Genomic DNA, 12,636 nt, shown 5'->3' with positions numbered 1-12,636 from the left:
TACACAGTTCGTTTTTTGAAGTAGTAATAAATTAAGCCAGGTATGGCTACTAAACTAAAATAAATGAAGTGGACAAAACGCAAAACATTTTAGAATTCTATCGTTGCTGAAGTTTTTTTCCGTCACTTCTTCTTTCAGCGCTTATAATTTATAAAGTTGTAGTAATGGCAGTAAGGTTTCACCTTGGTGGGTGCCCTTGAGTAGAGATAGTCTCTGTTGGTTCCTCCTGTGCACCGTCCAAGCCTGTATTCATTTGAAATAACTAAATAAATGTACGCACAGGTTCGTGCCAACGTATCGTCAAACTTCACGCCCAGCTTTGAAGTGTTGGGCGTGAACAGCAGGGTGAGCTACATGCTGAACCTTTACTCCGGCAACGCCAAGGGACGCAGCCAAGTCGTCACTTTGTACACAACTGCGCTTAGGCCTCCGGACAAATATACAGGTACGAACTATAAAAATTTCTAACTTGGTTTAGGTTTTAACATCTAAGTTAAAGGTAAGATGCGTTAACAAGTTTATATAATTGTCAATAAACTTATGGCGTGCATATCGTGCGCCACTCAAACACGCCTTGCCTAGCAACGAGCTCTTACCCACGTGACCGTCGATCGCATCGCGGCGGCGGCGGCAATGAAACGGATAAATGACAGATGGCGCCACAGTAGACGCAACAATAATTTGCATCGCGCTGTTGAGAGTTCCGCGCTCATTATAAGTGCTAGCGGAGGTGCGGTCAACATTAACAAGAAGCTACCGAAGAACAAGAAGCTACCGAAGAACAAGAAGCTACCGAAGAACAAGAAGCTACCGAAGAACAAGAAGCTACCGAAGAACAAGAAGCTACCGAAGGACAAGAGGCTACCGAATTACAAGAGGCTACCGAAGAACAAGAAGCTACCGAAGGATAAGAGGCTACCGAAGGACAAGAGGCTACCGAAGGACAAGAGGCTACCGAAGAACAAGAAGCTACCGAAGGACAAGAGGCTACCGAAGGACAAGAGGCTACCGAAGGACAAGAGGCTACCGAAGAACAAGAAGCTACAGTACTACGACCACTCCTACAAACTGATTATTAATGAATAATATAGTAATAAGTAATTTAAATAGAAATGTTTTTAACTCATGGATAAACTACAGGTAGCTTATAGCCTGTTGTTTACGGTACGTTTTCGTGCAAGCTTGTATATGGCACGGTTAATCTACCTTTCTAGACAACAGCCAAGTGCCGCTTAGTTGGAATTATTCTGTGCTTAGTTACAGGCGTGCTCACTATGAATTCTTACAAGAGAAAGGTTACCTTTACATACTATTTGTATATAAAACTAAAAAATGGAGAGAAAAAGACGCGGCTCGCTGAGAGACAACGCGCATGCTGCGATGCCGTGATGTTTTGCTGTCATTTATACAAACAATACTAACACCATTGCCTACATACGGCTAATAAACCGTAGATTTTCAAAACGTATATGTATAACAAGCTGTAATATGAAGTACTATAAGTACAATAAATGACGCATACTGTCCTGTCGTGTCTTGTACAACTTGTAGTTTGGTTGGTTACCAACCTCCGCACAAATACTGGCGTACAATCCGAAGATGGAGTGGCGAGGAGGAAATGGTCGTACGAAACGTTATTTTAAAAACAGAACATTGTTTAGAGGTCGTGAAAAACAAAACAACAATGATTTAATGACCTAAGGTGTAAGTTAGGAAATAATTCAAGGAAACTTGCTAAACACTGACATGCTGAAACGCAGCAAAAAATTTTGTAAGTATTAAACGTAATTATAAAAACAAAGGCACTTACGTTAATGTCTGTAGAAAATTAAAAAAATTCTATTTGAAATGACAAGCAATTTCTACGTTTATTTAAAATTTTCACGCAAAAGAGATGGGACATATCTCTTTACACCTGAGCTAAATTTTGAACCACCTTCCATACATGTATTTTTTTAAAATAAAGTAATAGAGAAAGAGCTTAACGAATCCGCTTGTTTGGTCACTTGGAGCAAATGGGTTCGGATCGGAGCGTGAAGGTAGCGTACCTGGAAAAACCGAGGGGTCGAAGACCAGTGGGTAGACCCAGGTATCGCTGGATCGATCGCGTTGTGGCAGACTTGCGCGAATTGAATAACCAATGGCAGACAAGATAGAGGAAAGTGGAAGTCTCTCGCTTCGGAGGTCAAGACCCACTTTGGGTCACTGAGCCAGCGGAGTAAGTAAGTAAGTAACAGAGAAAGAGAAGTATTGCTGTACCTCCGGCCATATTCCGCACAGGCACTTTAACTTTGATATTTATTGAGCTGTAAAGTAACATTTCAGGTTAGCACACAAAAGAAACTCAAATGACGATACAGTAAAGAAACACGTTAATTTACATTTTAAATATACAAAAACTAATTTATAATAAAAGTAACTAGTAAAACTGGATCAAATAAAAACAAAAACTAAACAATACAAACTATGTTATTTTACGAGGTACCTTATCTGAGAGACAGTGCGCATGGACACGGTGCACGGTTCTCTATTTTGTTTACTTGAGCCTATGCGCTGGTGGGACAGATCGTCTTCTGGTCATTTGGGCTAATCTCTTGACAGAAATAAGGAGTGGGGCTTATTCTCGCTCGGAGCAACGTTAGCCGTTAACAAGAAGTATTACTTTTTTTTTTAATGGAATCAGGGGTTACCTCGCGGAAGTCCATCCTAAGTAAGAAAAGGACCAATATTTATCCACTTCCGCACATGCAGTGGTAGTCGTGCAATGAAATGCACCGCCCGCCAGCCCGCTGATAATGCGTATGCGGCAAACAATGCGAATCACACAACCGCCACCACCAAATTACACAACACGTGTTTCACCCCTCCACGGGACATCTTCAGGAGTTATGTTACACCGATTAGTGCCAAGCACAGAGTCACTACTCTGCATTTATCAGCAGGCTGGCAGGTGGTGCATTTCATTGAACGACTGCCACTGCATGTGCGGAAGGGGCTAAATATTGGTCCTTTTCTTACTTAAGTATTACAACAACAACAAGTATTTTAAGTAAAATATTTGCTTAAATATTCTTTACAGCTACGTACTGTCATTTATTGATCGAATCGTAGACGCGTGATATTGACTGACTTAATCTAACGGATTAGCAAATCGAAATAGTAGCAGGCGAGCGATATAACACGAAGAATCGATGGCCGATGAAGCTAGGGTTTTAAAGTGGACAAAACAAACAGTCAAGTGCAGCATTTAGATATCCTTCGATTTTGTTAATGCCGTTGGAAGAAACTTAATGCAAGCCGCTTTTAAATGGTCTTATTAGAAATCTATGAGAGTAACTACTTCAGCAGTAGACACCTTAAAACCACAATCATGAATTCCAGTTCATGTTAATATAAGTATATATCCAGTAGGGTTAAAATTGCAAGATGATTTCTCTATAGGAACTAGTACGAGCATCGCAATATCCCCGATGCTCCTGTCGTTGCTGACCACGGCGGGCGTGTTAAGTGCGGCTGTATGTGGCGTGATAGCAGCGCTGTACAAACGTCACGCCGCCCGCCATCAGAAGCATCCTCCCTCCACGTGAGTACTTCTCTCTTTCTATTCCACTCTATCAAATGATTTAACGAATGTTGATTATACATGTGAGAAAATTTTTTTAACAAAACTATTACTTTTTATTTTACCAGCAACGCTTTATATTCAGAAGACAGCGTGGAGTCTTTTCCGAGGAGAGACAAAGGCGATGACGTGACTTATTCCGCTTCTCCAAAAATCGACTACAGCAGCCAATATGAGCTGAAAATGGAAAACGAGGACATAGAAGAAACCGATCCCGACATTATTCCATTTCATTATGGTAAGCGGATATATCATCATAATAGACGCTCTCTGCAAAGCATGGACCTTCCCCAGAGATCGCCAATATGACCGGTTATGTAGTCGAGTAGTTATGTAGTCGATCCGCCTACCCACGTTAAGTCTACCGTCTCGTGATCACAACTCGAGAACCTTTCAGCCGTCAGTTGCATGAGAGATGTGCCATGCTTGCTGTCACTATTGTAGATCGCGAATTTGATTCTCGGAAAGCGCAAAATCTTTAAAGAAATATAAGTTATGGTTTTCGTCCAAGAGTTAAACTATTATCACGCCAGTATCATACGCCTTGAGAGATCCTTGAGATACATATCACATATTCAATAGATACATACACAATTCGCAGACAGTCAAAATTAAAATATGTATTGTTATACAGGTTAGTTGGTATAAAAGCTTCAAAAGATTTAAAATGTATATCATTGGCTGTCAATTAATGGGAGGTACACCCTATCCAAAAATCAAAGTTTTCAAAAATAAATAAAATCTATAAATAAAAAATAAAATATATAAAAAGCGACTTTCAAATTTGATTTACAACATTTTAAAATTAATTAATGTTTAATATCTGTCTGTATGTGACCGGAGTCGTGCTTTAAAAATTTTGTTGACTAATGAGCTTCATATTAAAGCTTGTACAGCCATATATATCTATATATTCCATAATAATGAGCAATTAAATCAAGAGGCATATCTAACAGGTTCACATTTGTTATTTTTTAATGACCCTCGTTTTGGTCGTCTCTCGTTACTCCTGCCTTGCGTATATACGTTACAAATTCGGGTAAAAAGAGTTTTTCAGTTTTCATTTTATTTTTATTCTTCATTCTCTTTTATGCTTCACATGATCTTTGATTCTTCGCTTGCAGATCTTCTTTCTCCATCTACACTCCTAGATCATAGTTTTTTACATTAATTATCACAAATATTTTTTTATCACAGACTATATTTATTTTGTTTATTTACATTTTATAAAACCCCAGTTTTAACACTTTTTTTCCCTTGCCTTATATACTTTGTTTTAATTTGTCTTCTTTACTTTAACAAGTCTTACCCATTTTTCATATTCCTAAGAGCTCACGTGTAAGAAAATGTAACTCTCGTTTAAATCTTCTTTAATATATACTTTATTGTTGTAGAAAAAAAGCCAATGGAAAGTTACACGAAGGCAGCGTATCATGAAAACGATACAATGAGGATATACAGCGGACGGTCACTGTCCTCTAACGTGAGTATGACTTTCACGAGTTTTACTTAATTCACGCAATAAGCTACGTATCGTACTTAATTTCATAAAATTCGGGCCTACTTCTCTCCTGAAATTAAATGTACATTTATAATTATAACGTAGAAGTGGTAGCGAGGGATGCGTTGGTAAAATTCTCATCTCTTTAATTAATTCGAGAGATGCGTTGCAGCAATGCTGCGTGGTTTCATACATATGTACATATCTCATATGTAATTTTGTTCAATGGCATGCTTACCTCTGGTACAGCTTTTCGACCAAAAATTAAAAAAAAGAGGTTTTAATGTCACAATGTACAATTATTCACATCGAGAACTTGAATTACACGCAGGCAAAAATTTTTTTAACGATTTTTTCACCAATAATTTCGTTTACAACTCTCTCACAAGGTATATGGAATTTTGCGTCGTTTTGTTGAAATAAAGCTCTGCAGTTGTAGGCTTCAAAATTAGGTAGGTCCATTTGAGTAATATATTTATACAATCATTTAAAAATACTGTTAAGTGCCTTAAAGAGTTAGTGAAAAATATAGATAAATATCACTAAAAAACCTTTAAGGCTCTTAGATAAATAAACTTGCTTAAGAAATTCAGTCTTCATTTCCGGACACTTTTAAATACCTATTTACCGTAGTAGACAAAAACCTAGATATATCCACTTATAAGTGGAGATCGTGGATAAAGTCTCTGTTATCAATCTTTATATTGAACATTTCTCTGTAAAGAAGAATAATCTATTTAAAGTTTATATAAACCATACGTTTGTCGGAGTTTTTGATACGTTTGCTGTAATGTTTAGAACTTAACAAAGACAAATATATAATGATTAATTGATTTACTTTATATTCTTAGAAGTTTTTGGTATGTCGCATTCCAATAGTTTTAGAATAGTCACTTTATACAGGATGTTTGGTTATATGTATAAAAGTCAGATTGCTGCCAATTAATGTATGGTAAATTCTGTTCAAAAATCAATATTTCAGACATCATAAATAACGTTACGGTAATATAGTGTGAAAATGTGTTTACTAACTTCAGACTACTACGTATTCAAATTAATTGTTGCTTGTTTATTTTGAGCTGCCAGAAATCACTAGCCTATGGTCTTTCTGAGTGATCAATACATACAGAATGATTGAAAATAGGTGTAAAAGTTTCAAAACTTTTCGCTGATAAATGAGCTGTATATTGATGCCTTATAGGTTTTACACCTTTAACCAACCTCTATATATCCATGTATATGAAAGGTAGCTCTTAGATAGGCTTTATGGAATCTTTGGGATAAATGGCCAACGCGAGGGACTAAGTTTTGGTATTACACAGCAAGTTAATGTGATGTTTAACAATATTATTCCTTTGCAGAGCGTAGCACATGTAAACAGGGGCGTGACAGCTCGTAGCGCGGACATAGCGGCGGCAAGGCTTCGGCCAGAGGTGGTCACGTCCTCAAGACGGGTGAAGGAGAGTTGCATTTAAATCGGCTGAACCGAATGTAACATTTGGATAAGACTGAGCGTAGAGTTATTTGATAATTGAATGATGATTTGTTATAAACTACAAAAACGACACGAATTGATGTATTGTAATGTAAACACTGTGAAGGTTTTTTTTAACAGACCTTTATTATGAACCATTGATCACAAAACAACCTTATTTAATTCTTACCATTTTCACATATTTAAAAATTTTATAAGAAACTCCTAATGGAAATGTTTGTAAATAATGCCGTAGAATGTAGACCAACGATGGTCAATTTTTTTTTTTAAGAAAAATTGGGCTATTGGTGACGTTTATACTGATTGAACGATTAAAAACCTAAATTTTCTTGTGGGTTGTTTAAAAAGCGTATGCAGGTAAACTTGTAATGGTCTAAATTTGGTTTAAGTAATTTTTTAACGAAAATCTAACACGTTCTGAAACGTGTAGCTTAAACGCCTCAAGTTACAATAAAAACGTTAAATATTTTTTATTATAAATTCAAACATTTCGGTATTTCACGTCAGTGTCAACATATAGTTCACTCGCGTTAAGATCATTGTCCGCAGACCGACTTACGCCTCGTAACCAATCAACACAATGTTTGCGGACAATAATTCGCTGCGTTATAACGCGCATTAACTATAAAACCACTATATCTGGTACAAAGCTGTTGTTTTGCTACTTTGTAAGCAATTATCTCAATATACTATATTAACCATTTCATCAAAGTTTTGCAAGGGTATTCTGACAAGGTTGTTGTGCATAACAATGACATATTCCTGGAGACAAGTTAATAAATGTAAACTCGATCGTAATTTAATATTTAAATTACGTAAAAACTTTTCAGAGACAATGGCTCTTACTGTACCATGTATAGGCTAAAATACGGTCTTATTAAAAAGAAAGTATACTGGTCGGTAAATTGTATCATCATCATCTCGGCGTTAAGGTGTCCATTGTTAGACAAAGGCTTTCAATATTAATTTCCAATTGGAACGTTTAGAAGCAGCTTGAATCCAACGTGTTCCAATGATGTTAACTAGGTCGTTTGTGGACCTTGGGCCTACACTTCAGAACCTTAAGGTTTCAGAGGTCATTGGTTATGTACAAAGTAAAAAAATGTACTATAACATACCGAAAGTATGCAGCATTTCGTTTTGTTGAGTCCGTCCACTGACCATACTAAAACATCAATTGACGGCCGCCTCTTACATATTAGGATATTGAAAATATTTTGTATTTGTTATTGAATTGGAGATATAAATTAAAATAAAAAAAAATCTGTTTAATACGTTAACATCGACTATGACCATACCAAAAAAAATTCACTATTTATGAAATTGTAAAAAAAGCATATAAAAATGTTTTAATTGGGAAAATCAGAATGACCTATGCTATGAATGTATTGAACATACATAGTAAGTACATAGGAACTTTCATAATAAATAAAGAGAGATGAATTTTTCCATGGAAATTAACATGTAAATATAGTCAATCCAAGCGTAGCGCTACGAGAGTGCTACGGGCTACGACGCTCTACGATAATAATTGTAATTTAGGTTATTTTAGGCTAACGATCGTTATCGAGGTCTACGCCGCTACGTGACTCCACGTGTGATCGTTGTCAAGCTAAGATATAATAATACATGTTTTTAAAATTTATAAGGCCAAGCAATCATCTAGTGACACGTCATATGGAAAACTAAATACAAGATGATTGGTTATACATGGAAGAAACTTTAAGGTTTATATCAATTAAAGAATGTAAGGAAAAGTGTTTTCAAACTCTAATTATTATGTATTTAAATTAAACATTATTTAATATCTGTTCTTGTATAATTTGTACTGCCAGAAGTAATTGAAAAAAAGATAAATATTACATTAGTTACAGTGATCATTTTGTAAAAGGTGATTAGAAATGTGCATTAAAGCTTGTAAGGTTACAGCTGTCTAGTGTGCTGTACATTCACTTCCTTAAAACTTTTATACCTAAAACCAACCATCCTGTATATTAGACACGAGTAAAGGTGTACAAAAGAGTTTTATTATCGTCCGAGTTTGTTATTTGTTGAGCTAATAAAACGTCTATCTAAATGATTGCATGGTCGGAGCAGGGAAGGTGGAAGATCTTTGTATTTGAAAGTTGTTTATAAAATAATGTTTAAGGCTTCATTCGGACGTCGAGTGACTCCAGTGATATCGGAATCCATGATTGTGAACAGTTGTAATTAAATATTGAATTTTATTCGTTTAATTAATGAAATTTGATGAATTTTCTTCATTTTGTTTGTATTGTTATTTTCATTTACTCTCCCTTTTCCCACTTCATCTGAGAGTATTTGTGAGATGGTAAGTAAGAATACAAGACAGTAGACTTTTTTGAAGCCGTGGTAAAACTTTCTTACCTAATCCTATTTGAAATCTATGGAGGATACCCATATCCTGTTGCAAAAGACCTACTGCTGAAATGGTAATGATGATATAATGAGGCCAAATTCTTAAAAGCCCACTTAAGTTAGAACCTATAGTTCAGACATTTTTCATACGAGTATAAAACAATTTTTACTAATGTTTAAGTTGTATTAGGGGGATCGGAAAGTAATGTCGCTTTCTTAAGCTAAATTCACACGACTTTACTTGCATAACAATCTTATATTTCTATTCAACAATATATTCATCTTCGTTATCAACGCTTTTACCATCTAGTGTTCATTCAATGCCAGAGCGATAAAAATCAATCGTTTTTTTTTAGTAAAATATGTCAACAAAACGACATAACTTTCCGGTACCTTTTATACATATTAAGCCATTGTTGAGGAACGAAATGTAATCGTCAACATTAATGTATGTCTTTTGTTTTGCTAAACCACTTCGTAATCATGTGGTATATGGCAGCGGCGAGCAACGTGATAAAAAGTTCAATATAATTAGTGTATCACTAACATGATTTAATATAAATAGTGATCAAATTTAACTTTGCAAAATACAGGGTGGTTAATTATAGATGCAAAAGTTTTAAAGGGGAGAATATACAGCTTATTTGCTGTAGATAATACTGTTGGCGAGCGTGTGGACTGTAAAAACTGAACAAATAGATGCAAATGATGGTAGTTATTTAAATATCATTTTAGTCAGTCGCCAACAAATACATTATTACGACTCCTGAGCAGTGGTAGACCAGTGGTAAGGACTGAGACTTGCAATTATAAGTCGCAGGTTCGATTCTCGGGATACATTCTTTGCCACTGCTCACAAACAAATTTCGATATAATGGGCAGCAGTTCTGTGTACCATAGTAGTACACTACGATCGCCAACCGGTCTGCCGAGCGTGGCGATTATTGTATATCCCTCGTAGATATCTTTGAGGGAAGACTTATGCTTTGCATTGAGCGTCTACAGGCTAAAACGACATATATCCCACTGTCCGGCGTTCGGAAGACTGCGCGCAGATTCCGAATGTCGGATGGGCAAAAAGATAGAGGAAAGAAATGTCTCGGCCATCATTCAAAACGAAGGGGAGAGAGAATGCTTCCTCAGCTACTGCAGGAAGGTGGTAATAAATGCAATAGGTAAAAATAAAACAAACACTAAAATATAGAAATAAAAGGAATATAGTAGTACCAAAAATAGTGCAATAAATAGCATAATATAAGATGATAATTACAAAGAAAATACGTGTTAAATATTTAACCAATAAATGTAATGTTGCAAAATAAAATAGTAAGGAAACCTAGAATGTAGTTGTTGAGGATGGATGGATAGCTAATGAAATGAAAGAGAAAGACTGGGAAAATTGTAGAATGAAAGAAACAGTACGACAGATAAGATGATACATACAAGAGAACAATGATAATAATAAAAAATATGAATAAATTACTAGAAATAAAAAGTCCCTGTTCCACACGAGATAGGGGAACGAGAGGTCCCCAACAGCGGGGACCAAACAAAAAAAAAAACGACATATATATTTATATACTATATATTCAGCCACTTTTTACATAGTACTATTCATAGGCTGTATAAGCATCAGCTGTTACAGAAATAATATATAAATTAATGATAATACTATGAGAATTCGTTTGAGAATGATAATTCGTTTCCGGAAATCGAATTTGTACATGAAAAAATAATTTTTATTTATGTCGGAATTTGTACAGTCAGCAGTTATTTATCTGTCGCATTTCAATAGAAAAAACAAATTAGAGTAATTTATTTCATAGTGATCACTTTTTATACAGTGATTGTAAATAGGGGTAAAAGGTTTTTGTTGAAAAATGAGCGACATATTCAGCCTTCTAAGTTTATACACCTATTAGCAATAACCATGTATATCTCTTTAAAATTATGAAACAATAAAAGGGTTTGTTACAAAATAGTGACTTCGCTTATTAAAAACGACTCTAAGTACAAAAGCTCCAAAAGCTCCGCACTTTCATTTTGACACTTAATTGCTTTAGTCAGCAGTTATATCCGGTTTGAAATGGAATCGCTGCAGACTTGCGGGGTGCAATTCAATTGCCTCCCCCTACCGTCTGCGTGGACGGGAAACCGGAAATGGTGTCGGGTCATTAAAATTTGCGGCAGGAAGTACACGACGGTTTGGTACTACCAAAACTTTTTGCAATATCCATCATCTTGAACGCCACTGTGCCAAAAAGTTGTAAAAATACTGTATTACATTGTAACGTATTTTAAGTGATAATAAAACACGAAAAGTAATGGCTCGAACCATTATAAATAAAAAAAAAAATTAAAAATCTTTTTTTAAAGTACTCCTAGCTTTTAGATGTAGAAGAAGCTGTAAGAAATTCGACACTTACTGTCTTTAAAAATCTAGAAACATTACATCAATTTACATTAGAAGAATCTTTGTTATGTGTCATTCAAATTTTACTTAATTCATAGCCTTTATCGAGTAACTGGTTTTTGACAAACTGCTAAAATTTATTAAGTAAAGAGTGAGGTTCTAGAAAATTCTCCGGAATCAAGTTTTAAAACCATCATCAACACAAATGATTTCTGAACACGTCACAAGCGGAGAAGTTTTTCTACTAATTAATGTTCTCCGTGTTTGATTAGTAAGATCCTAATATGAATCTATTTGTTTATAAAAATTAATATTTTTGAAAACGAAGAGTATTTGTAAACCTGGTAGTATATAAAAGCGATGGACTGATATCATTAAAAAATGAGAAAGACTTCCTAGTTAGCATGCAATGATAAACAGATATAGAATGTTAAAATAATTGATATAAAATGTAATATATGAAATGAAAAACATGTAAACTAATAAGGCTCTAATTACTAAACCACCTTAAATCGAGATAAGGCATATTTATTTATTAACACGCACCAGCAGTACACTTAAGTTAAAAATACATTAAAAGTATATTATTACGTTACGTAATTATATTAATACGTACAAATAATGGTTCTGTTACATGTTCCATACATATAATTTAAGAAAAATATCAAACAAAGAAAAAAGTGATCGCACGTAGGAGGAAACATCTGTCTTACGACTTTAAACACCAAGAGAGCTTTTAATTCGTAAAAAGTTTTCTCTGGGGTGCGATCTTCTTCAAGGAAACGGTAAAATATAAAAATAAAAAAACACAAAAAACTAAGAAATATTAAATTAAAATGTGAATTACTAAGATGGTTTCTAAATACTATATTAGAGCCACGACAGACCTAAAGCAATTAAATATAAATTAAATGTTAATAATAATAAACATTTCTCTAAAGATTTAATATGTAAATGGTATTATAATAAAAATAAACAATGATAATGACGTAAAGATGTTCTTTATTCAAATTTAAATAAAACCTCTGTTGTGTGAAGCTGATTCATCTACAAATAATACTTGTATTAGTAAAGTAGCTTTTTATACTTCGGCATAATATCTCAAAGTAGGTCAAAGGTCGCGTGGGAGTTCCAAAAAATGCGCTTCCTTGGCAGACGCGTCTGTCAAATGTTATCTGCTATACGCACAAAGCGTGTCGTCGGTCATGTCCGCTAGAATAGGGCTA

The 12,636-nt window shown here is 34.9% G+C and overlaps 1 protein-coding gene across 1 annotated transcript in view; it reads left to right on the top strand.

Moving 5' to 3' along the window:
* The window catches only part of LOC137920071 (nephrin-like), a 34,855-nt gene extending 28,257 nt beyond the window's left edge, over nt 1–6,598 (top strand). Inside the window, exons 12-16 of the mRNA XM_068763303.1 lie at nt 283–445; nt 3,442–3,583; nt 3,691–3,860; nt 5,017–5,105; nt 6,485–6,598. Of these exons, the coding sequence (XP_068619404.1) occupies nt 283–445; nt 3,442–3,583; nt 3,691–3,860; nt 5,017–5,105; nt 6,485–6,598 (678 nt within the window). The remainder of the gene's footprint in view (nt 1–282; nt 446–3,441; nt 3,584–3,690; nt 3,861–5,016; nt 5,106–6,484) is intronic.
* The last annotated feature ends 6,038 nt before the right edge of the window (nt 6,599–12,636 follow it).

This window comes from Battus philenor, unplaced genomic scaffold, assembly GCF_028537555.1.
Source record: "Battus philenor isolate CCGP_79_NKW_IND1 unplaced genomic scaffold, ilBatPhil1.0.hap1 SCAF_17, whole genome shotgun sequence".
NCBI lineage: Eukaryota > Metazoa > Arthropoda > Insecta > Lepidoptera > Papilionidae > Battus > Battus philenor.
This window is presented reverse-complemented; position numbering and strand designations above follow the sequence as displayed.